The sequence below is a fragment of the Vicugna pacos genome, chromosome 19 (assembly GCF_048564905.1).
Source record: "Vicugna pacos chromosome 19, VicPac4, whole genome shotgun sequence".
In the NCBI taxonomy this organism is placed as follows: Eukaryota; Metazoa; Chordata; class Mammalia; order Artiodactyla; family Camelidae; genus Vicugna; species Vicugna pacos.
In genome coordinates, this window is record NC_133005.1 from 45,578,766 (window position 1) to 45,602,728 (window position 23,963).

The 23,963-nt window shown below is 63.1% G+C and overlaps 2 protein-coding genes across 2 annotated transcripts; one reads left to right on the forward strand and one right to left on the reverse strand.

Annotated features, from left to right (window-relative positions):
- Positions 1–8,225: 8,225 nt before the first annotated feature.
- RPS21 (ribosomal protein S21) lies at positions 8,226–9,563 on the forward strand. The gene is made up of 6 exons (XM_031687649.2): positions 8,226–8,317; positions 8,601–8,659; positions 8,744–8,807; positions 8,947–9,018; positions 9,362–9,417; positions 9,498–9,563. Exons 2-6 carry the CDS (start codon positions 8,610–8,612, stop codon positions 9,505–9,507), a joined length of 252 nt encoding a protein of 83 aa, XP_031543509.1. The 5' UTR covers positions 8,226–8,317; positions 8,601–8,609; the 3' UTR covers positions 9,508–9,563.
- Positions 9,564–9,674: 111 nt separating this feature from the next.
- On the reverse strand, positions 9,675–23,906 carry CABLES2 (Cdk5 and Abl enzyme substrate 2). The gene is made up of 10 exons (XM_072944546.1): positions 23,446–23,906; positions 16,479–16,550; positions 16,282–16,374; positions 14,827–14,904; positions 14,065–14,173; positions 13,492–13,657; positions 13,030–13,133; positions 12,774–12,880; positions 11,994–12,198; positions 9,675–11,867 (listed from the first exon to the last, which is right to left on the reverse strand). The coding sequence occupies exons 1-10, from the start codon at positions 23,871–23,873 to the stop codon at positions 11,727–11,729; spliced, it is 1,503 nt and encodes a 500-aa protein (XP_072800647.1). The 5' UTR covers positions 23,874–23,906; the 3' UTR covers positions 9,675–11,726.
- Positions 23,907–23,963: the final 57 nt, after the last annotated feature.

Here is a 23,963-nt window from a genome sequence, read left to right on the forward strand (position 1 = left end):
CATTGTCCGTAACAGCCGAAGGGCGGAAGCAGCTCAGCAGTCTGTCAGCGGGTGAAGGGTTGAGCCAGCACACAGTGGCGTGTTAGCTGAAAAGAGGCTCGCCGCCCGCACCTGCCACAACACGCGCAAGCCTGGGCGGCGGGCTCTCTGCAGAGGCTGCGGGGACCAGGAGCCAGCAGCTCGGGCTGCACCTGGGCCGCTGGCCTCCCAGGTATGGAGGGGCAGGTCACAGACGCGTTTGGGCGCAGCTCAGGCGGGAGCGGTGCCCGGCGGTGGAGACGTGGAGGCGCCCGTGGCGCTGCTCTCCCGCTGGCCCTGGGCTTTCTGTGAGCACCACGGAGGCAGAGGCCTGTGTTTAGGGCCACGGTGAACCCAAGACACCCAGCCCTAAGCAGGAGACTGACTCCGCCTGGAGCGAGACACACCACAGGCCCCGCCCACCCTGCCTCTGCCTAGGGCCCTGGGCCCCGGGGTCACATGCAGCTCAGCCTGTAGGCTCCTGCCTCGGAGGCCTGAGGGTGAAGCCCGCTCGGGCACCAGGCCTCACCCCGGCCCGCCCCACACTGGGGGTTTCCCCAGGGTCCCCAGTGTTTCAGATACAAGTGACACCCCAACCACTTCCACCTACTTCACCCCAATTTCTTAACAAGAGGCCTTGAAAATACAGAAGTGTTCGGGGCACCACCCGTGCTGTGCCCAGTCCTCACCCGGCCTGTCCCTGCAGCTCTGCTCTGGCTGGAAGGGAAGACGGGGTGGGCCAGCTGAGGTGGGGATCCCCTCCAGGATCCCTGCTGGGGCCTCCCCTCTGCCCTGTGGAAAAGCAGGGGTGGTGGGTGGGCTGAGATCCAGGTCTCTGTTTGCCTGAGTTTCAACGTTTACAAAACATTAGTCCCTTGGCTCTCCTGGGGAAATATTTCCTAGAGGAATGTAAACACACAAGACTGGACGGTTCGCCGTCGGGGGTTGGTGGGAGGGTCTCCTGGGAGCCATCTCGTTCTCGAAGGGGGTCTGGCGGTCTGAGCCTGGTCCTCTAGGAAGTGGTACTGAGGGAGGCGGAGGCCCGGAGCTGAGAGCCGCCCCTCTCTTGGAGCCCAGCCTCCTGCTGCCTCTCGCCTCCAGGCTTGCTCTGTGGCCTCAGGTTGGAGGCACAACCTCTCTGGACCCCTGAGCTGAAGGGGCTGATGGTGACTTCCTGCCTCGTCCCCGGCCCCAGCACCGCAGCGCCACTGTGCCTCCCGGGGCCACATGCCCAGTGGGTCTTTAAGGAGCTGCTGTTTCTGGTGCCTTGTGCCCAGCGCTGGGCAGGCCCCTCACCTGATGTTCACAAAAGCCCAGCTTACAGACTGGAGACTGGGGATCAGAAAGGCCGTGTGGACTCCTCTGTCCCCAACACTATGACCCCGAGGTGACACGGCCCCACCAGCCAGGGGTCTTCAGGGGTCAGGAGGTTCTGCCTGCTGCCCGCGCCGGGCTGGTAAGTCCAGACCTTATCTGCAGGGTGCTCATTCCCCCTCCTGACAGGTTACTCCTGGCTGGACGTGCGCCCACATGCTTGCTCTCCCGTGATGGCTGACCCTGAGCGTCCTCAGCAAGGCCCTGTGGCCCCAGCCTTGGGCAGCTGAGTGGGGCAGAGTCCGCACAAAGGTTATCTGGGTCCCGCAGGAGGCTGGCGCAGGCTGCCTTCAGGGCCTCCCCGTATCTCCACCAGGAATGCACCAAGACCCCAGCCCCTGCCCACCTCCAGGGGGAGGAATGTGGCAGCGGCTCCTGGGAGCTAGGAGCCTGGGAGGGGGGTGGTGAGGAGGCCTCGGCCTTCTGGAATTCCGCAGGCCTGGCACCAGATCCCTGCCTGCTCTCCCTCCCCCACCGCAGAGCCAGCGCCTGGTCCTCCTCTTCTCTGGCTGCCGGGGCACTGGGATGACCAACATGTAGGGACGGACCTTCCAGGCCTGCGCGACAACGTCTCCTCCTCGGAGAGGCCTTCCCTGACCACCCGACCCACAGCCCCTTCAGATGGGCCATCGCCCTTCAAAGCTCTGGACCGACGCAGTCAGCATTCTGGGCGGATGTCTCCCTGCGGGGCTGGCTTGGGCACTGAGGGGCGCCAACCAGCACCCCTGGTCTCCACCCTCTAGTGGCCAGTAGCGCCCTCTTCTCCCCTGTCATGACAGCCAGTGCTGCCATGTGTCCTGAGGGAACCCACCTGGATTCGACCCACTACCCCAGACCTTCCCGAGATGAGATGCTGATTGGCTTATTGCCCTGGCCAGGAGCTCCCTGGGGTCAGGCATCAGGGGTCCTGCACACCTTGGGGCCTGATGCCCACCGGGGCCCAGGATGGCCTCTGGCCCCACACAGCCACCTGCCCGAGGTCATAGCAAATGGGGGGCAATGGCATCTCCTGGCTGGGCCCTGCCGTACATCCCGGGGCCTCAGAGTCCCAGAGCGCCTGCAGAGCTGGGCGCTGGGGGGCGGGGGAGGAGCTGGGGGCCAGGTTGCACCGACAAGCCCGGGCCAGGCCCACCCCCGGGGGCGGGAATTTGGATTCCAATCGCTTTCCAGGCCAGACCAACCTCTGCCTCTGGGCAGGTTTCTGCAGCTGCCTGGTGCGTGGAGGCTGCCCGAGAGCAGGCCCTGTCACCACCCAGCACCCGAGGTCCCTCCCTAGTTCCTCCCAGGCTCCACGCTGGCGTCCCCGGGCACAGAGAGGAGACGGGGGTTTCCGAACGTGTCCACGACTGAAATCCCACCGTGAACCCTCCGAGGGGCTCAGCACGGGGTGGGGGCGCCTCTCCTCCCACACAGGGCCCCTCCTGCACTGTGTCTCCCTCTCTACCCAGAGCCCAGGGCTGGGCTCAGACCCCGCCCTGCGCCCCGACTCCCCTGGGAGCCACTTCCTCTCCCTTGGCATCAGTTTCCCGCCCTGTAAAGGGACTTGTAACTGGACTGCCCCACGTTGCCATGGGGCCTCCGTGGGGCCTGGGCCAGGCCGGGCCAGTGGTCAGGACACTCCCGAGGGGGCAGCAACCTTCAGGCCCAGCTCCCAGGCAGGAAGAGCGAGCCCGCTGAGGAAGAACCCGCTGGCAACTCTGTGGTTCCCTGCATGCGGCCGCGTGGCGGCAGGCGCTGGGGTGCCCGGTCCTGCGTGGGTCTGTGGCTCGCTGATTCACACCTGCCGCCTGCTCCTCCACGGGCAGAAAGAGCGGGTCCAAGGGCGACTCCCGGACAGACAGGCCGGCAGACCAGCGAGAACAGAGCAGAGGGGAGGCGGGGAGGGCGGCCTTCCCCTGCTGGGGCCTGGACCTGGGTCTGGCCCCGGGTGCAGACAAGATGCAGCCTTTGCTCAGGCCCCTGGCTGCCCTCCACCTGATGGGCCCTCACCACATCCAGGGGGACTGGGAACAGCTTCAACTTCCTGATGCAGAAACAGAGGTGCAGACAGGAGGGGGCCTGGGCCGGGGGTCGGCCCTGGAAACCGGGCCTGTCCCGCCCCGAGGCCTGTACCTCCACGGACTGTGTGGCCCTGCCTGGACATGGAGGGGCCTGGGTCGGAGGTCAGCCTGGGGACCGGCCCTAGGGTGTGCTGCTAGCGGGCCTGGCCCGGGGAGACGGGGCCCTGCTGCCTGTGCCCTACAGCTTCTGCCTTTGAACCTGAAGCTCCACCCGGTTCGGCTGAATGTCCTGGCCTCTGGCCAGCGTGGTGAGCCCTCACTGTGTGCACTGGGACGGGACAGCTGGACGCTGTGTGCCTGGGGCGGAAGTGCCTCCTTTCCTGCCACTTGGCTCAGTCCTTGCCGCCAGGCCCCACGGGAGGGGTGGGGCCGGGAGACGGAAAGCTCTTGGGTGCGTCCAGCCCCACAGTCCTCTCTGCTGGGTGCCAGCTGGCCGTCCACCTGGACTTGGGGCACAGGCCAGGCCTGGAGTGCCTTCACCTGGAACCGGGGCCGGGGCCCACAAGAGCCTCCCGGGAGCCAGGTGGGGAAGGGGCCGCCCTGCCCGCCAGGGTGAGTGCGGATGGAAAACCCTGCAGGTGAAACTCTACGGTTTGCGCTCCTTGTTGCGTGTCGGTTATACCTCAGTGAAAAAATCTAGTACAGGAAAACAAATAAAATTAAGTGACAAAATAAAGTAAAATAGAACAGGACATGACGCTGGCCAGATGCCCACAGACTCCCTGTGACTGTGGCAGCTGTGAGTGACACCCGAGGCTCTCCCTACACCCCAGGTCATAAGGCCTGACCCGGTGTCGGGGCTGCATGCTCGCTGTGACGTGCCCTGAGCCCCACGGACCCCTGAGGCCAGAGGACGGTCTGGGGACTCGGCGGAGGCTCCCTGAGGCCCTCATGCTCCCTGCCCCCCAGGAGCCTGTCTGAGGCTGGGACTCTGAGAACGGAGGGCAGGCAGGCGGGGCCGGTGGCCACAGCTCCTGCCCGGGGCTGCCCAGGGAGAAGCTTGTCCCTTGGCCCTGACCTGCGGCTCACCCTGGGCCTGCGCCCAGGCCCGGAAGGAGGGCTTCCTGGTTTTGGGGCTGGTTCCCTTCCACACACAATGCGTTTCAGGCTGACCTGGCCCCACCTGGCCCAGAAACAGCAGCTCTGGGGGCACGGGGGCCCTCCCGGAAGGTGCCTCAGCACACATCGGAGAGCCTCGACTACCTATCTGTGAGGTGGCCCACGGGCGGTGCTGGGGAATGGGCAGGGGATGCGGCACCCAGGCCCAACCTACGCCACTGCCACCGTCACCTGCCTGGGCAACCTGAACGAGGACCTGTGTGACATGGGCGGTTATGGTGCAGCGGCCGGAGTCACCTGCCCAGGATTCAGATCTACAGCTGTGGGATGGAGGTGACACATGACCACAACGGTGATGGTGAGGGTGGTAGCGACACTGATGGCGACGGTGGTGATGGAGTGTTGATGGGGGTGCCGGTGGCAGAGGGAGAGTGAAAACTCAGCCTGTAACCCTGATGTGACGTTGGAAGTCACGGTCATCTAGAGCACCTGGGGTGGGGGTGGTGAGTGGGAACAGGTGCATGTTCTGAGGGAGACGTGGAGGCGCCCAGGGACCCTGCTGAACAGGTGCTGCTCTGAGCCCCTGGGAGCTGCCCTGGGATCTGCAAAAAGGGCTCAGCCTGACAGAGTCTGCAAGTACCACGTCCTCCTGTCCCCGACTCCCTTCAACCCACCAGCTTCTGGCCCTTCCCCAACCTGGAGACCCCACAGAAAGCTCAGTAAGCCGCTTACCCCTTGGGTGAGGGGCCAGGTGCCTGAGGGAGGTGGCCAGCCCCTTCCCCCCCAGCAGAAAAGTAGGCAGGGAGCAGGCAGGTGAGACTCTGCCCTTGGGCCCCTGGCAGGGCTGCGTGTAGGGCCAGGTGCAGCTCTCGGGTGCCCCGTTGTGGCCGCTGGGGGCAGTACAGTCGGGATATGGGGACAATTCTCTCCAGGTTCCCGACATCTGGCAGCCTGGGGCTCCAGTCTGAGCAGCTGCCCCCAACCCCACCCCGACTTCAGATGCTGGAAGGTGCTGCTGATGCAAGGCCTACCTCAGGGAACACTTGCTCCTCTGCCTGTGGGATCTGGGACTTCGGACAGCAGGGTTTCTTGAAGAGGGGCTCATCCAGATTTCATGAGCTGGAGGGTGAAGCACCGAGTTTCCCTTCGAAGAACTTGCCTTGGGACCCTGCCCCAGGAGAGCGGAGACCGTGATGCCTTGTGTGTGCGCCTGGGTGAATGTGTCCAACAGCCTTAAAGAACATGAGGCTTTTTTTCAGTGATAGAGTACATCCTGACCATCTGTAAGTGTGCAGCTCAGTGGTGTTAAACTTTCATAGCGTTGTGCAGCCATCACCGCCACTCATCTCCAGGACTTCCTCATCTTGTAAGACTGGAACCCTGTACCCACTGAACACTAACTCCCCATTCCTGCTCCCCCAGCCCAACCACCACCGTCCTACTTTCTATCTGAATCTGACTATTCTAGGTACCTCCTAGAAGCCGAACTTTACAGTATTCGCCTTTTTGTGGCTGGTTTATTTCACTTGGCATAATGTCCTCAAGGTTCGCCCCACATGCATGTGCCACAATCTCCTTTTTATAGATGAGTAATATTCCATCGGGTGTATAGGCCACATTTTGCTCACCCATTCATCCACCAAGACACTTGGGCTGCTTCCCTCCTGGCTATAGTGAATGCTGCTGCTGTGAGCGTGGTGTGCAAGTATTTCTTCAAGACACTGCTTTCAGTTAGCTCGGGTAAACACCCAGAAGTGGAATTGCTGGATCCTGCAGTAGCTGTACTTTTAATTATCTTGAGGAACCACCATACTGTTCTCCACAACAGGTGCACCATTTTATACTTCTACCAGCAGCGCACAAGGGTTCCTCATCATGTTTTTGTTTGTTAGAATTATAGTAGCCATCCTGATGGGTGTGTGGTGTCTCCAAGTTTTGATTTGCATATCCCTGATTTGTGGACGATAAGCATCTTTAAATGCGCTTTTTGGCCATTTGTGTATCTCCTGTAGCGACATGTCTCTTAGCGTCTTTTGCTCACTTTCAAATTAGGGTTTTTTTGTTGTTTAGTTTTAAGAGTTCTATGATTTATAAATATTTTCTCCCACTCTGTGGGTTGTCTTTTTACTGTTGATGGTGTCTTTTTGACACACACATTTAAAATTTTCTTTTAAGTCCAACCTGTCTTTTTTGTTATTGTCTGTGCCTTTGGTCTCACGTGCAAGAAATCACTGCCAAAGCCGATGTCATGAAGGTTGTGCCCTGTTTTCTTCTCAGTTTTATAGTTTTTGGTTTTACATTCATGTCCTTGATCTATTTTGAATTAATTTTCACACGGTGTGAAGTGACGGTCCAGTTCATTCTTTTACGTGTGGGTTTCTAGGTTGCCCAGCACATTTGTTGACATGATAGCCCTTCCCCCTTAAATGGACTTGGCACCCTTGCCAAAAATCATTTGGCCACATACAAAAGGGGTTTTGTCCATACTACTTACTCTGGTGAATAAGGAAGACTCTCAAAGATCTCCCCACACTGCCTCTCCTTTCTGGTGCTGTCTCGTCTCTTGTCTTCCAACTACAGATCTCTTGGTCAGCAGGCCTAGCTGGGCTGACCCACACGCAGACACAGACAGGAAGGCCAGCTGTGCAGACCCCCAACCACAAACAGAAACACGCAGCGTCCCTGCACGTGCTGGGGGCCCTGGAGAGCACACACCTTTCAGGGATGGCATGAACACTGAGAGTCCTAACTGCCACCCGACAGGGACCTGAGTGGGTAAGCGATGTGGGAGCTGAGGCTTGGAGGCTGGAGAGGGCTTGCCAAGCAAAGGGCCATCTGTATGTCAGAGGCCACTGCCGGGCTCGGCGACGGGCAGCAGGGGCAGGCAGGAGTCCACCCCAAGGGGCCTCGTGCCTCATCTGTGAGATGAAGTCCCAAAGGATGTTTTAGCCGAGAGACTGTGGGCACACTCCCAGGAACATGGGCAGGGGGACGCGGGGAAATTGGCTCTGCAGTCTGGGGTTTTTGTTTTCTTCCTTAACAGACCCCTGCCACCAGCAACGGGCCTGGCTGGGCTCCTCTCGTCACTGCTGCTCTGCGGAGGAATGGAGTGGGGGTGAGTGGGAGGAGGGGCTGCGGTGGGAGTGGGTTTTGGGGAAAGGGCGGAGGGTGCGGGGCAAGGGCTGTGGGGGCGTCTGACCGGGTTCTGCCACTCAGCTTGGCCAGGCTCCCTCCCTGCTCAGGCCTCGGCTTCTGTATCCTAGGAGGGCGCCCCCCACCCGAGCCCTGCCGTCCTCTCTCCCTTGCCTGGGGCTTCGTCCCGGCCACCCTCAAGACCCCACGGGCTCTCCGCGCCCGCTGCTCTTCTGCCCCTCGTGTGTCCATCTTCGCGTTGCCTCGCCCGTCCCCGGGGGAGCGTTCCCCGGCGTGGCCCGCACCTCCCACGTTCACATGAACACGGTCCTGCGGGGCGGCCGTGGGCACCAGCTGGGCCCGGCGGCGGGAAGCGTGCACTCCGGGTGAAGCCCACTACGGCGGGGACACGCCCGCCGGCACGCCGACCGGCCCTCGCGACCCAGGCTGTGGCCACACCGACGCTTCCGGACTCCGACACAGCTTCGCGGACGCCCGAGGCTTCCCGCCCCGGAAACGGAAGTGCGTCACGGGCAGGCCGCGCTCCCTGCGCAGACTCGCCGCGGCGTGCGGGACCCGGAAGTACTCGCAGAGGTCCCGCCTCGCCAGCCAATAGAGCTGCCGGGGAAAGCGGAGCTTCCTTTCTGCGCTCGCGCTCATCCTGCTGCCATCAGGTAGGCCGCGCGGGGGCCGGGGTCGGGGCCGGGGCCGGGGCGGGAGACCGCGCGGGGGTCGGGGTCGGGGCGGGAGACCGCGTGGGGGGTCGGGGTCGGGGTCTGGGCTGGAGACCGCGTGGGGGTCGGAGTCGGGGTCTGGGCTGGAGACCGCGCGGCCGGGGTCGGGGCTTAGCCGGGAGGGACGTAAGCGCGCGGGGTCGGGTCGGGCCGGGCCGGTCGGTCGGGGCGGGGGGGCTCGCCGACACGGCCGGCCCTCACGGCGCCGCGCTTGGTCCCGCAGGCCGCAGTCATGCAGAACGACGCCGGCGAGTTCGTGGACCTGTACGTGCCCCGGAAATGGTGAGCGCCCCGCACCGTCCCGCTCCGGCCCCTCCACCCTCCCTCTGCCCGGCCCTCTCCCCGCTCACTGCGCTTCCCCCGCAGCTCCGCCAGCAATCGCATCATCGGCGCCAAGGACCACGCGTCCATCCAGATGAACGTGGCCGAGGTGAGCCGGGCGGCGGGAGGGCCTGCCGGCTGGGGAGGGGGCGGGTCTGTGCCGGCCTGAGCGTTGATTCCCAAACCCCAGATTTAGATCTAAAGGCACTTGGGTGCGCCTCCTTGTGACCCTCATTCTCAATTTATAGGTCGACAAGGTGACAGGAAGGTTCAACGGTCAGTTTAAAACCTATGCTATCTGTGGGGCCATTCGCAGGATGGTGAGTGTCCTCGGCCTTGCCCACCTGGGGGGGCCTTTGAGCAGGAATGGCATCTCCCTCCTTGTCCTCAGGCCTGAGCAGGTTTGTTGGCAGAATAGACTCGAGCCTGTTGGACTGGACTCTGCGGTCCTTTCATGGTGGTGGAAAAGGGGTGCTGAGGGCCCAAGGAAGGGCCCCCCTGAGAAAGCACTCAGGCAGGCCTTGACCTTGGAGCTTCCCAGTTAGCATAGGCTCTCTCAGGTCCCCAGGGCCTCCCCTGCACAGTCAGGTGTCTGCCCACTGCTAGGGTGTCCTCACTTGAGCCAGCTGTGGAGATGGCCCCAGTGTGCTTTTTTCCCTCTAGGGCGAGTCAGATGACTCCATTCTCCGACTGGCCAAGGCCGACGGCATCGTCTCAAAGTAAGAGAGCTGGAGTTTGGGCAGAGGTCTGGGACGTCTCTAGAAATCAGGTTTTAACATTGTCCTTCCTTTTGTTCTAGGAATTTCTGAGACTGGAGAGGATCATGGATGTGGGATGTTTGTTATAAATAAACAGTGAAAACCCATCAGTGTTGTTTCATCCTGTGCCTGTGTGGGGACACGCCTGTGGGCTCTGGAGGGGCCGGCATTTTGTTGTTAATGGTTCACCAGGGTTGATCAGCTGAAGGCCTAGGAAGCATGTTGCAAAACCAAATTTTACTTAAAGGACAAATACATCACTGTTTGCAAACTTCCGTGATACACAATTTGACATTGAGGTCCAACAGCCTGCTTAGAACATTTAAATCCACAGTGCCTGCTGGGGACTGAGGGGGTGGCACCAGGCCCTTGGACGTAGGGACAGCTGGGCTGGCTCTAGAGGAAGAGGGTTTAGGCTGAAGTTTGCCTTAAATACTGGCTTTGCTCGAGTACCACACGGTGGCAGCTCTTGCATTGTTAAAAATTACGCACTAAGGGGAAGGTTACAGGAGGGTTTGGTAAACGATTAAATGTCACTACATAAACATTCAAACTTAAATTACTGTATCAGCCGTTCCGTTTGTATAGAAATTCCCAAGGTGTGTCCCTCAAGGGTAAGTGTAAACCAGGACATAAGTTTTGGAAGTCAGTCCCTTGCAGTGCTTCTAACAGGAGTGTCACTAAGACTTGAGACGCTGTGGTGGCAGGACAGGTCACTTTCCAGAAGAGTTGCCTGGGGCATAGCAGCTTCATCCTCCAGGCCCCCCTTGGTGCGCGTCGGGGTTTGGGGGGCCATCTTGGGGAGGCAGGGAAGAGGCACTCCTCAATAAGGGTGGGATACAGATTTGGGCTTCAAGCGCCACCCTACAGTCTCCCAGAAAGTGAGCGACTGAGGAAGGAGGAGCAGCAGCCAACAGGGTGGGAGTGGGTCTGCAGGTGGCCCCCTGCACCTCTACTGCGGTCTAGGCCAAGTTGCTGGTGGTTGAGTGCAGTGATGAGGGCTGGCATCTCCCTGCTGCAAAAGCACCAGTCTGCACGGATGGCATGTAGGGCGGGCTGTCCTGGGCCCCTCCAGTGACAGGTTGATAGGACAGCAATGGGGAAGCAGCTTAACGGCCCAGCCAGCCAGCATGGTCCTTTCTTAGAGCAGCTGACCCATGAAGGGAGAAACTCCAGTCCTCGGACTTCGGTATTTCTGGTGGGGCCATGAGCGGAGAGGGCGCGGAGGAGCTGACATGGGCGCAGACCTGCCCTCGGGGTCTGCTTGGGGCAGGCTGCACTGGCCAAGGCGCTGCTTCCTCCTGCCCTGGGGGAAGGCACGGGCACCAACCCCCTGGGGAGGCAGGGCTGTGAGGTTAGTCTCCCTGCTCGAGGGTCAAGTGTGGTTCAAGTCACAGCTTCGGCAGACTTCATTTAACCAGTTTTTGTTGCCTTAAAAAAAACCCACATCCTAAATGACAATAAACAAACTGTTTCCTCCATAATATTGCTTAGAAGATCAAGAGCCGGCAGTCCCATCGTCCTGAGGGCTCCCAGTGTCCCGGGCAACAGGGCTTTTCCTGGTGAGAGGCGAAGGGTGGACCCCGCCTGCGGTGGGCGAGGGTGTTGAGGGGTGTGACACAGGAGTTCACAGTGACGCGATCCTCAGACCAGGTCCAAGAGTAGAAGACGAGATCAAGCAAACCAGAGCCTGCCCTCGTGGCTGAGGCTGATGCCCGAGCTCTGCCTGTGGGCTGCGGGAGGTGAGTGGCCAAGCCCCAGGGGCTGGGCGGGACTGGGAGGCAGCCGGCCGATGGGGCGGGGCTGGGGAGGCCACGTTCCACAGTGCAATTTCCACACCGACCGGAACCAGCCAAGACTGATGCTTCAGCAGGTGAACTCAGCACTTCAGTGTGTTGAGGGAGATCTGGAGGTGCTCGTGCTGTGGCCACGGCAGCCTGCAGAAGGCCGGGGCACGCCCAGCAGGAAGGAGACGCTGCGAAGTCAGGATTCGCTGCCACGCGCCGCCAACCAAAGCTCTGGTGCCAGACGGTCTCGGGCACAGGGAGAAAAGACACAGTGACAGCCCCACGTTCCGCCCCTGGGAGATCACAGGAAGGTGCTCGAGAGCGAGCGGTGGCGCGTGTGCGCTGGGATGAGAGCGGAGTCCCCAGGAAGCAAGGCTGGGAAGGAGGAGCAGCACCAGCTAGGAAGGCCGGGCGTCCGCACCGCAGGGCCCAGAGCCGCCCCGGGCCCACGCGCGTGCTGCGGCGCCGAGGTGCCGGGCCAGGCTAGAACTGCTGCGTGAGGCGTCGGTAATGAGGCAACACCTGGCTCTCGGGAAGGTACAGAGCAAGTTCCAAGGCCACGAGCACGGTGAACTCAAACCCGATGAGGTCCCGTCTGTTGAATCGAAACCTCTCTTCCAACTTCTGTGTTGAAGAAGAGCAGGGCGAGGCGGGCTGAGCGGCGGGTCCCCGCCCGGGGGGCCAGGCTGGGCGAGGGCGGGCAGGGGCAGGTGGGCAGGGCGGGGTGGGGACGGTGGGGCGGCCACTCACGTCGATGAGCTGCTTCACGCCGTTCCTGCGCAGGTCGCTGCTGATCTTGGCGGCCAGCAGCACGCAGGCGCCCGCGCACAGCTTGCGGGTCTGCTTGTTGAGCTTGCCCTGCAGGACCAGCTTCTCGAAGTACACGTAGGCCATGGACACCGTCACGGGCTCCAGGCCGCACTCCTCAGACAGGTTCCGCATTTCTCGCTTTAAACTGTGGGTTCACAGAGCCAAGGCTGGGGGGCCAGGAGTGCCTACACCCTCCTGAGGGATGTGCCTCCCAGCACCCTTCCCCGAAGGGCAGGGCCCAGCCCCAGGGCCGGCTGGGCGGGCAGCAGGCCAGTCCTGGCCTCCACTTGCCCCTCGCTGGGGCTTGTGGCACCCAACTGTCCTCAAGGGGGCCCCACAGAGGACAGAGCAGGGCGTGGGCCAGTGTGGGGTGCGACTGGCAATGCAAAGGCCCTGAGGCATGGGTGTGCCGCAGTGGAGTCTGGACCAGGCGCTGTGGGGCCTTGGTTTCCTACCCTGGGAGGGGGAACGGTCACAGCGGGGATGGTGCAGTGGGTGCCAGCGAGGAGGGCGCCGTGGGAGTAGGTGCGACATGCGCTGGGGGCCTGCCTGGGGGAGGCCGCGAGGGGGCTGCTGCTGCTGGCTTGGCCGGAAGGCATGCGGGTGGGCTTGGGAGGGGCGCCTCTGGGTTTGTCCAGCTCGGGAATCCACCCGAAACGGGAGGTGAGGCCCGTGTGCTGCTGCGGTGGGCCCGGGGACGCCTGCCTCGGCCCTCCTCACCTCCTGATTTTGCTCAGCGTCAGCTTGATGTGTGGGAACTTCTCCCGGAAGGTCTCGTTCATATCCTTCTTGAGGTCGGAGGGTTTCACGTACTCTATCACCGTGGTCTGCAACAGAGAGGGGCCAGGCCCAAGCAGCCAGGCACCCGGTTGAGGCCTGAGTGACTTGGGGCGAGGGCTGACCCGGGTGCGTGGCAGCACCGCTTCCCGACGCACGCGCCCCTCGGCGCAGCCCAGCCCCAGCGGCGGCCCCGTACCATGTAGGACGCGAAGATGAGGACACGCTTGTGCTTGCCGCAGGGCCACTGAGGGTCATCCAGGAGGTCGGGGTTGTACTCTAGGGTATCCCCTGCGTCAGTCCCTGCAAGCAGAGGGCAGCCCTGACCCACCATGAGCCCTGCGCCCTGGTCAACAGCTTGTGCCAACCCGAGCCTCGGTCAGAAGCTGTCTGGAGCCAGGGAGCAGCTGGGGCTGAGGGCGTCACTGTGGACCAGGGGAGTGACACTCGGGGGTCCAGGGGCTCCCCCTCCCCTAGAGCTGAGTGGGAGGATGGACGTCCTGACAAGGAAGGACCCACAGAGCCATCAGTGGACCCCACTCCCCAAGCCTGGACTGAGCACTGTGGACTCCAGTGTGACTCACTGGTCTGCCTGCCACGTGGCGCCCCTGGTCCAGCGCCTGTGGCTGCTCGCCCTGCACGGTCAGAGCCCTCAGGCTACCTAGTTCCGGGCCGGCTGGTGTTGCCCTGGCAGGGGCTGGTTTACATCTTGACCCCGGCAGAGTGCGGGGGACGCTGGGCCGGGGCGGAGGCGGCGGGCCATGGCTGTCCGGCTTGAGTGTCACCAGGGCATTGGTGGGGTACAGGAACTTGGCGTAGGACACAACCTGGAAAGGCAGTGGGTTGGGCTCAGCCCCATGACCCCATCCAAGACCAGAGGTCAAGCCAGCTCCCCTCTGCTCCTTCCTGTGGCAGGAAGGCCCCGCACAAACGCTCCCACATGCAGACCAGGAAGGGACCCTGGCGGCTCACGCCGCCAGGACCGCTGCTGATCGCTCCGCGAGCCCCCCATCCCTCACCTGGGGTCTGGAGCCAGGAGCTTCATCCTGCCTCCAAGCCCCGACCTCCCACACCCTCACCACCCAGCTGCCGGGGGCAGCAGGCTCGCCCCACAGGCTGCGTGGCTCCCTCCCACGGATACCTTGCATTTTAGAAACTTGAACTGAAACGACCTTGAGCCCACCTCCTGGATACACTAAGTCCCCCCACTGCTGAGTACAGCGCCAACTCTTACCTTTCCATCCGCTCCCAACTCGACACCTTCCAACTGAAACACCATCTCTGAAGACACGGAAATGCCGCCGGACGGGTGCCTCTGCTTCTGGCTGTCCCCCCGCAGGTCACTGCAACGCACAGAGCGGGGCGAGCTGCTGGGCCCCCCACCTCCCCACACAGGCTCTCCCGCTGCCGCGCCCTCCGTGCCTGCCCAGGTGACACTGGTTTCCTCACTGTGGGAAGAGCAGCACTGGCCTCAGCGGCGACACAGGGAAGGACCCCTGTCGCAAGGACTGTCCGCAACCTGCTCCTTCCCGGGGCACAGGCACTTCCTGTTCACACTCCCTGGAGGCGGGCCAACCTCCACTTCATCCAGCTCGCTCCCCAGGTGTGTGCCCTCCACCCGCAGCCACGTCCTCGGCCAGCGTGGCTCAGCCCACGGGGTAGAAGGCTTCCTCCCGCCTGTTCTCGTGCCAGGTCACACTGTCCCCACCCCGACAGCCATATCCCTCTCCCTAGTTACGCGGGGACACAGCTGCCTGGACTGGTCACAGGGACGCACGGCAGTGTCCTGGCTGGAGGGACGTCCCAGGCGCCTGCATTCAGCAGCTCACACGAGATAACAAGTGCGGACATGCCCCTCCCAGAGAACCTGGACCCAGATGGCCTTCCGAACTCCCGAGGAGCTTCGGTGGAAGCTGGTCTGCTGGCCCCTGTGTGAGGCTGCCACGAGTGGATGCAGCCAGACCAGGCCCCTGCCGCGTGGGGACCGGCCTCTCACCTGACCCGCAGGCCTTCTCCGTACGGCAGGACTGAGAAGGCCGCACACAGGGACCTCTTGGCACAGATCAGCACGATCCTGAGGGGAGGATGGGGGTTAGAACAGGGCAGCAGGGGTTTCCAGGGGCCCTTCCTGCCTAGACTCAGGTGATGGGAACTGCCCCAGTGTCCTGGGGGCTCTCAGGTCAGGAGGCCCAGGGCACGGGGTGAGTCCACCTGGCTGCTAGCTCTCCCTGGTTTCCTCCAGGCACTCAACAAAGGCATCAGGTCTTGTCCAGTCAGTGAGCACACAGCCTCCACATGATGCGCTACATGGAGGGCCATGCCTGGCCCCGTGCAGGTGGAGGCCAGGCTTTGGAGAACATGAGAGACAGAGGTGCCCAGAGGATGTTCAGTTCAGGGAGTCTGTCCTCACCATCCTGGAGGGACAGGACCCTAACAGGTCCAGAAAGTGCCCAGTTCTATGTCCTAAGCCAAACTGTCCTGAGGGGCCATTGCGTGAGGGACACAGCAGGAAGGATGGCCCTCCCTTTCCTCTGGGCACAGCTCTGCCTGGCCCAGCTTCAGTCTAGCAGGGAAGACAACAGTGGGAGACCCACTGCCCTTTCCTGGCTGTGACAACTGGGCACTGGAGCCCCCTGAAGCCAGCTCAGTACTCAGGCCCAGAGCCTGCTCCTCATACCAGGCCACACCTGTCCTGCTGGGGACCATGCTGGGGCGTCAGGGACTGTCCAAGCTACGGCCACCTCTGGGAAGACACAGCACTCCCTGACCAGGGCTGCCTGCTGGAGGCCTGCGCACGGCCTCCAGCAGGAGAAGGGTCTGGGGACCCTCTGGGTCAGGAGAACGAGGATGATGCCTCAGGGCCTGCAGGGTGGGCTGTGAAGGATGTGGGGTATGAGGGACATGGGGCGTGAAGGACAGGTGACAGGAGCGGCCCCCAAAGGCCCCTCACCCAGCACCCACAGGCACAGGGCCTCCGAGGGCTGTGCTGGGCCCCAGCTGCGCTCTGCACCCCAGTTCCAGGAGGACAGGTCCCCTCTGTGCTTCCCAAATAGAGCAAGGCCTTCTCTCCTGGACGCCCCTGCCCGTCCCCACTATCTCCACTGTGCCTGCACCTCAGCACGCCTGCTCAGTGGTGGTCCCTGCTGGGTGGCTCCTCACCCAGGATGCACCATGGGCCCTGGAGCTCAGTGAATGTGGGGAGTAGGGTAGGGAGGTGACGGGGAGGAGGGTCCACTTCTAAAAGGACATGGGGCGGGCTGTGGCGATGAGACTTGTGCACTGAAGGAAGAAAGGGCTGCTGACGAGGGTAGCTTGGGGCCGCCAGGTTCGGGGGCGCAGAGGGCCGCCCCGGCCTCGGCCGCCAGGTTCGGGGGCGCGGAGGGCCGCCCCGGCCTCGGCCGCCAGGTTCGGGGCGCGGAGGGCAGCCCTGGCCTCGGCCGCCAGGCGGTACCTGCTGCTCTTGGTGTCGTACTGCCTCATGTTCTTGATGAAGTGAGTCTTCTTCAGGCCTTTGTGTCTCGGGGACCCGGATATGTGTTTTGTCCTGCAGGTGAAAAGCAGGTCACTCTTCCCCTCTGGGACTCTCTCTGGCCCTAGGTGAGTGGCCGGGGCACAGGCCGCGGGGCGGGCAGCCGCAGGGCTCCTTACCGCTGAACCGAGGGACATCCCACTGTGTCTTCCAGAAACTCGAGGGAGCAGCGCTGGGAGGCGATGCGCCTTCTGTGAAGAGGAAACCGCGGGGCCTTAGGATACACACCGGGGGCTGCCCTGCAGGTTCTGCTGCAGAACCAGGGCCACAGGCCCCACAAGGTGCCATCTGCTACTCAGGTACCAGGCTCCCCTCTGGGAAGGGAGGCCCCCAGGCCACGGGGACAGAAGGCCATGGGGTCTGCGGAAAGGTCTGCATGCTGGGCAGGGCCACCCAAGGGCCAGAGTTTGCTAGAAGAATCTGAGGGGGACGCAGAGCTGTGGCCAGCTGTACCCTGGTCTGCGGCCGCCTCTCGGAGTTCAGCCCACGGGTCCCAAGAGCGCTCTCAGGCCCAGGACTGGTGGGGCAGGCCACGCTGGCCCACAGCGGGCTGGAGGCAGGGAGAGACACTTCTGTAAGGTCTCTGCAGGTTTGAGGGCCCAGGTGGAAGCCCCGGGAAGGGGGCGTGGTGGGCTGGGTAAGGTCCAGTGGTAGCTCTGCAGGACTGGCCCTCAGGTGAGCACCTGTCCTGCCAACCCTCCTCTGCCCACCTGGGGGTGCAGCAGCCAAGAAACCCGTCTGGAGCCATCACCAGTGCTGACAGCCCTGCCTCGGCCCCACAAGGGCCCTGTACACACCCCACCCCAGTCCCCAGCACAGGACACCCAGGAGCATTTGGAGGCGACCCAGCCTGCTCGCTGTCTGCCCTCCGCTCCCTGCACGCACCACAGCCCCCCACCAAGGGCCCCCAGAGCGCTGTTCCTTTGGTCTGGAATCTTCCTTCTCCAGCTCCTCCAGTGGCTATGTCCTCCCTGACTTTGGGCTCAGCTCTTATGTGGCCCTCACTCCCTCCAGGGCAGCTGCAGCCCTGGCACCATCACTCTCCTGGGACCACTCGTGCCTGTCACCTGGCGGGAGACACCGGACACCGTGCTTGGCACTCTCCTGCCTCCATCCCCAACCGAGCATCAGAGGAGCCAATGGGTTTCGCATCAGCCAACAGCTCCTCCTCGCCATGGTCTAGGCCCAGCGGCGGGGATTCTTCTTGGAGCAAAGCCCTGCCCAGTGACAGGGAGCAGAAAGCCTGTTAACTAGCACTTCCACCAGACCCGTGCTGAGGAGGCTCTGAGCATCTGGGCATGAGGCCCTGTGGGCTGGGGGCACAGCCTTAGCCACTCCTCAGGAGGGGACACATGTGGCCTCAGGTCAGGCCTGAGACTGAAGCCCAGAGACCCACAGATGTGCTGGGTGGCCAGGGAGGAGCGCGTCCCAGTACCCACAGGTGACTGAGGACTAGCTGCCCGATGACAGGGGCTCCTACCAGCCCTCTGAGGTGGGGAAGGTGCTAGGGTTGTCCCAGAGACAAACAGATGTTTGGTCTGGTTCAAAACCATCCTGGGTGGGGGCCTTACCAGTGCCTAGCACATGCAAGGGAGCTTGGGAGGGCAGCCTCCCACCCAGTGTTGGGCCCAGAAACCCAGAGCGGGCTGCACCCTCAGGTCAAGGCCACTACCGTGGCACATCCGCCCACCCCTCTGATTGTGAGGGAGGAGGGCACCGGCCAGGTCAGAGGGAGGGTGCCTGGGGGAGACGTGGAAGTGCAGGAGGCCTCAGGTAAGGGGACCTGGGGCCCAGGCCCGGCCAGGACAGCAGGGAGGGAAGGAGGGCAGCGGGAGGCTGTGTCAGGCAGATACCCAGCGTCCCAAGAGGCCCGGGATGGGGCCAGGTGAGCCCTGACCCCACGGCAGCTGTGAGGCAGGCCTGCCTGGAGAGAGCGCCCACCGGAGGAGGGCGCGTGGGCCCTGGGCCCAGGCAGAGAAGCCGGCCTAGCAGGGGCAGGACCGCCCCTGGAGAGCGGCTGGGCTCAGCAGCCCCACACAGCGGCCGGCCTGGCTTCCCCTGCCTTGTCTCCTCGGGTAATTTCCCGGCTGGCCTGTTGGCTCCCACACACCTGGGGCCTCGTCCGCAGGCTGCGGAGGCCCCCGGCACGCTCCCCCACCCGCCAGGCCGCTGCCCAGGGCCCGTCCGAGCTCTGCCGCCCAGCTCGCCCAGTTCATTCTGGTCACTGCAGCACAGATGTCTCTGGTCCCACCAAGTCTGAAGATCTGACCCCAGCTGGTTTCGTGGATCTGACTTTGAGGTGTTCCTCTATCTTTCCTTCCTTGTAAGTGTTTTACATATAAATTCAGTCCTCACGACCCACAGTTTCCAGGTGGCAATTCTGACAGCTGGTGAGAGGCGGGGCTGCGATCTGTGCCCCAGTGGGCGGTCTGGGCACCGGCCCCCTCGGCCCCTGGACCCTGCCCCCCCCGGGGGGCCCTCCTGGCCCTGGCGGGTGAGCTGGGATCAAGGCTGCTCCTACACCGTTTTCTCTGGGCCCCTTTTCTGAGCTCAGCCTGTGTTGCCAGTGATGCTATGACAGACCAGGCCAGCCAAGAGAGGGGCCACTGCTTTCACCCCCGCCCCACCTCCCACTCCACAGGAGCCAAGGTGTGAGGGAAGAGGACGCCCTGTGGGCCGCTGGCCGGCACAGGAGGCCCAGGCTTGCAGACCCCCTGCTTTCTGAGCTCAGGTGCAGTTACTGAGGGGTCGGGGCACAGGTGACCCCTGCGTCTCCCCAAGCCTGCCCACCGCTCTCACTCGCTCTCAGAAGTGCCCCTTTAGAATCAGGGACCCACACTCCCTTCCCCTCCAGACGTGCTCACAGAAAGAGAAACTGCTACTTTTTAGACAGTTTCGAGCATCTGATAAAGTTCCTTCACTTTGTAACTGAAAACCCCCAGCCAAACAGAGAAGGGCTCCTGTCTCATCTGAAGACCACCCAGTCCCAGCCAGGGGCCCAGCGAAAGGGCGGCTGGAACTGGGATCAGACTGTCTGAGCTCCAACGGCTGCCGCTGCCAGGAGCGTGCGGGCAGTGTCTCGTCCAGCTGGCCCCCCCCCACCCCGGCCTGAGCAGGGGGCCTGGCACATCGCAGGCCCTTGTGCCTACCTGCTGAATATGTGGGTGGTCCTAGGTATCTCGTCCCACCAAGTCCCTGCCAGGCAAAATGAAACCCCCGAATTCCAGCGGTCCTGGGGCTGGTCTCAGCAAGGCCTGTGGTTCCTCTCCAGGCTCCAAAATCAATGACAGGAACAAACTGCCAGATGCTACACTGAAATTGCTTTAACTTGGACCACAAGGTGGCTGCTGACCAAGACAGCAACTAAGAGCCCAGGCCCTTTCGCAGAGCCGTCCCTGTGCGGGCCCTCCAGGACAGCGAGGGAGACGTCTCTGCTCCCAGCTGAGCCGGCAGCATCCTGGCCTTGCCTCCCGCCGTGCTAGTGCCGGGGACGCTAGTGAGGGCTGGTGTCCTGTGTCCCCAAATACACGTTCAAGTCGCAACCCCTCTTGACTGTGACTACGACCACATTTGGAAATGGGGTCTTTGTAGGTGTAATCAGGTTAAGATGAGGTCATTAGGGTGGCCCTGACCCAGTGGCTGGGGTCCTCATGAGGCGAGGGAAACACCAGGTGAAGACACTCAGAAGAAGCTGTGTGAAGACAGGCGAAGACTGGAGCATCACAGCCACAAGCCCAGGACACCCGCGCCAGGTAGGGGAGGCAGGAAGGATGCCCCCCAGAGCCCTCACAGGGGCCCAGCCCCGCCCCACCCTGACCGCAGGCCCATGGCCTCTAAGACCGTGCGAGGAAACCTGCTGCTGTTTTAAGCGGCCAAGTGTATGATGCTTTAGTCACGGCAGCCCCGGCCTCCCACAGGGAGGAGGGGGCGCTGATGTGACGGCGGAGGAGGTGCAGGGGCCTGGCAGGGGCAGAGAGAGCACCTGAAGGCCTGTTTCCGACCCAGCCGAGGAAGCCCGGAAACCTGGTGTGCTCCTGAGTGTTAAGGGCCCACCGCGTTGAAATGAGAAGAAACTCTGGGTTAGAAGTTCTGGGGAGGAAAACACGGATTCTGATGATCTGCTCACTGGCTTAGTGAAAAAAGCCACACCAGACTGTGCCCTGGGTGTGAAACACGAACGCCCCACCATGGACCAAGCCATGAGTGCTCCCTGGGCAACGTGGATGTAACTAGCGTCTCCGGTGACCCGGCCCCGCCACTGCCACCCTTGAGGAGCCGTTCCCATTCACCCGACCTCACAACAGCCCCTCCAGGAGGTAGTGCTTAACGTAAACCTATTTCACACAGAAGCAAACTGAGACTCAGAGGGGCCACGCTACCTGCTCAAAGTGGAGCTGGAATTCCAACCCGGTCTGTTCCTAGAACCTGTATCAAACCACCGCGCTCGCGACACAGGCCTTGGAAAGAGAACCTCAGAATTCTCTCCGTTCCCCGAAACAACTGAACTTCCAAGTCCACAGCCTGTAGCTAGCAGCCCCCTTTGCGAGACCAGCCACCCTCCTGCACTCAGCAGTGACTGCCAGTAGCCCCCTCCAGGCCTGGGGAGCACAGAGACACGGACAGCCCCACCCTGGGAGCCCAGTCTGTCAGGGGAAGGGCAGTGACGCTCAGACACAAGGGCTGGGCCCTGCGCTCGGCTGCAGAGCCTGAGGGGCATATTCTGCATGGGCAGGTGTGGCCCTGAAGAGGAGAGAGATACCTGAACAGGATTTGAAGGCCAAGTTGGAGGGAGGGCAGGAGAGGGCTCACTGTACAGGTGGGGCCAGGCGAGCTGGAGGGAGACGGGGATCAGGGAGGGCACAGTGGGAACGCTGGAGGGCACCCAACTCACACCACATCCCAGCTGGTCCCCATGTCCTCCAGGGCGCTGGCCCTGCACGCTCTCCAGAAACAGCGTGAGCACCCTTGCCAGGCCAGGCTCCTGGTTCCCTCTTCATCGCAGCATCCACCCTCCTGGAAGCCCTTCCACAAGAACGGCTCCGTGGGGCTGGATGCTGGCCTGTCTGGTTCACAGGACCTGGCCCACAACGGGGGCACCTACAGTGTTTGCTGACAGTCTGTCCAGCACCACACACAGGACCCAGGACTGCGACAGGAAGACAAAGCTGCACAGCGTGGGCTGGCTGCAGGTCCTTGCACCATAGGCCTGGCCCTGGAGTGGCACCGAGTGGCTGGAACAAGGCCTGGCATGATGAGGGGACCGTCCCCTGGCTGACAGCCGCCAGCCAAGAACAGGCTGGCCTTGGGCTCCGTTTTTAAAGTGGTCTGATTTCCAACAAGAAAATAGTCTTCTTGACACCAGTCCCGTCAGATAAGCAGTTCCGTCTCCCCAGGGACAAGGGGAGGGTGGTGCCTGGCTGCCACATTTGGGGCAAGCTGATCCCTCTGTCCCAACAGGCCCCCAACCCTCCCTGGAGCCTTGGCCAGACCTGGGGACAGGGTCAGGCCACGGGCATCCTCGCGGCCTGTGCAGGAGGCAGCTGCTTTTCTTATTCCACCCATGAAGCGTGACAGCGGCCTCAGGACCATTCAGAAGAACTCTGAATGCAAAGTCAAGGAGTCCGGCCAGAAGCACCGTATTCTGGACTCAACCCTCCCAACCAGAAGTCCCTCAGAAGACCCATCACTTTGACCCTCCTGAGGGCCAGGGGTGTGAGGCAACTGCAGCCAGTGCAGCTGGGATGACCTCCAGGTAAGGAGAGCCACCTCTGGACACCAGGGAACTGTGGTGGCTTCGAGGTGTCAACCACTCCCGGGGGGCACCAAGCTGCAAGACTCTGCACTCAGCCCCTCCCCGCACACCGCCAGGGCCTGTCCCAGAGCGAGCCTGTCCAGAAGCTGTGTCCCCAGACAGTGGCCCTTGAGAAGGGACTTTGGCGAGCAGCCAGTCCTGGTCCCAGACCCAGGAACCACGTCACTCCTCAAGGAGAAGGTAGGGGAGCAGTGCTCAAGGGTACGGGAAACTGGAGCTTTGCAGGTGGCTGTGACAGGGTCTCTGAGCGAAGAATGTGCGGTGTCCAGCAGCCGCACTCACCCTTGTCAGGGGGCACAGACAAGAGGGGCAGAACTCGGGGAGGGGGTGTCACTCTAAGATGGGCTGAGGGGTTCTCAGAAATGCAATCAGGGCAGGGGCAGTAACCTGGGATGTGACAGGCCCAGGGACCTGAGCTCAAGGGGACAGTGGGGGCAGGGACTGGCGGCGGGGGCTCCAATGACCAGCGGCTGGGAGGTCTGGCCGGCTGCAGGAGACTGTGAGGCTAGACGTCACAATGTGGGGAAGCTCCCTGGCCCACACGGAGCGGGTCACCCAGTTCAGAGAAGCAGGGGAGTGTGTGGGGATGTTTGTGAGTCCCTGCGTCCATGGGACTGATCAAAGTGGTTGGGGAGGGGGTGTGTCCAGAGCTGACAGGGCTCTGTGTCTGGGGGCTGATAAGAGCTGAGGGAACCCTGACCCATGTTCAGGGACTGACAAGATTAAGAGAACCCTGACCCTACATTCAGGGGTGGCAGAATTAAGGAGACCGTGGCCCTTAACTCTGGGGACTAACACGGCCCAAATGAGACCTTCACATCCGCGTCCAGGAGTGGTGACAGAGCCCCTGAGGACCCTTGGCTCTGACATCTCAGGCTGATGGGGCCCGGGCAAGACTCCCTTCCAGGGCTGGCAAGGCCCAGGGTGCCCCAACCCCCTGTCCCTTGTTGACAGGGCCAGAACACCCCAACTGTGAGTCTGCGGCTCACCTACTGATCTCCAAGTTCTATGCCGACAGGCCACCGAACCCTGAGTCAAGGGCTCATCCGGATCCCCTAGAGGTCACCTGAGCCCCACAGTATGAGCTGAGCCCGCCCCCCACCCGCTGCTGTGCTGGTGGCCCCCAGGTCACCCCCACCCTGTGCTCTAGGCTGTCAGGCCCCGGGGCCACCCTGCCCAAGCTGGGCCCCAGGTGATTCCACCAGGTGACCCCAACCCCTGCGCTGACCCAGCCCCGGGCCCGCCGGCCCGCAGGTGACCCTGACGGCACTCACCTCTGGCGCTGCCCGTCCAGGCCCAGGCCCAGGCCCAGGCCCAGGCCAACGGGGGCGGGCGCGGGGCTGAGCAGGCCCTGGGGCGCCGAGGCCCTGCTCGCGGGACCGGGCAAGGGCAGGCCGGAGGGCGGCGCGGGCGGCGGCGGCGGCGGCGGCGGCGGCGGCACGGGCGGCTCGCGGGCCTCGGCCGGCGGCGGGGGCGGGGGCGGGGGCTTCTCGCTGCCCGGGCCCAGGCTCGGGGGCCGCCCGTCCAGGGAGATGTTGTTGAGGAAAAAGAGCGCGGCCTGGCGGCGCCGAGAGTCCCCGCGCCTCCGCGGCGCCTGCGAAGGGCCCCTGGCGGCGGGGCCGGGGCCGGGCCCGGCGGGCGGCGGGGCCGGGGCCGGGCCGGAGGACGGGCCCGGGGACCCACCCGCCGCGGCCGCGGCCATCCTCCGACTGAGCTCGCCGGCCGCCCGCAGCCGCCGCCGCCGCCCGCGCACGCGCCGGCGCCCTCCACCCATTGGCCGGGGCGCGCTTGC

Bases quoted from the DNA above. Each gene is read 5' to 3' on its own strand.
- RPS21 (XM_031687649.2), top strand. From the start codon at position 8,610: ATGCAGAACGACGCCGGCGAGTTCGTGGACCTGTACGTGCCCCGGAAA. The intron at 8,660-8,743 runs GTGAGCGCCCCG...CTTCCCCCGCAG, and splicing joins CTGTACGTGCCCCGGAAATG to CTCCGCCAGCAATCGCATCA. The intron at 8,808-8,946 runs GTGAGCCGGGCG...CTCAATTTATAG, and splicing joins TCCAGATGAACGTGGCCGAG to GTCGACAAGGTGACAGGAAG.
- CABLES2 (XM_072944546.1), bottom strand. From the start codon at position 23,873: ATGGCCGCGGCCGCGGCGGGTGGGTCCCCGGGCCCGTCCTCCGGCCCG. The intron at 14,905-16,281 runs GTACCGCCTGGC...TCCTCCCCTCAG, and splicing joins TACGACACCAAGAGCAGCAG to GATCGTGCTGATCTGTGCCA. The intron at 12,881-13,029 runs GTACGGGGCCGC...TCTCTGTTGCAG, and splicing joins TCATCTTCGCGTCCTACATG to ACCACGGTGATAGAGTACGT.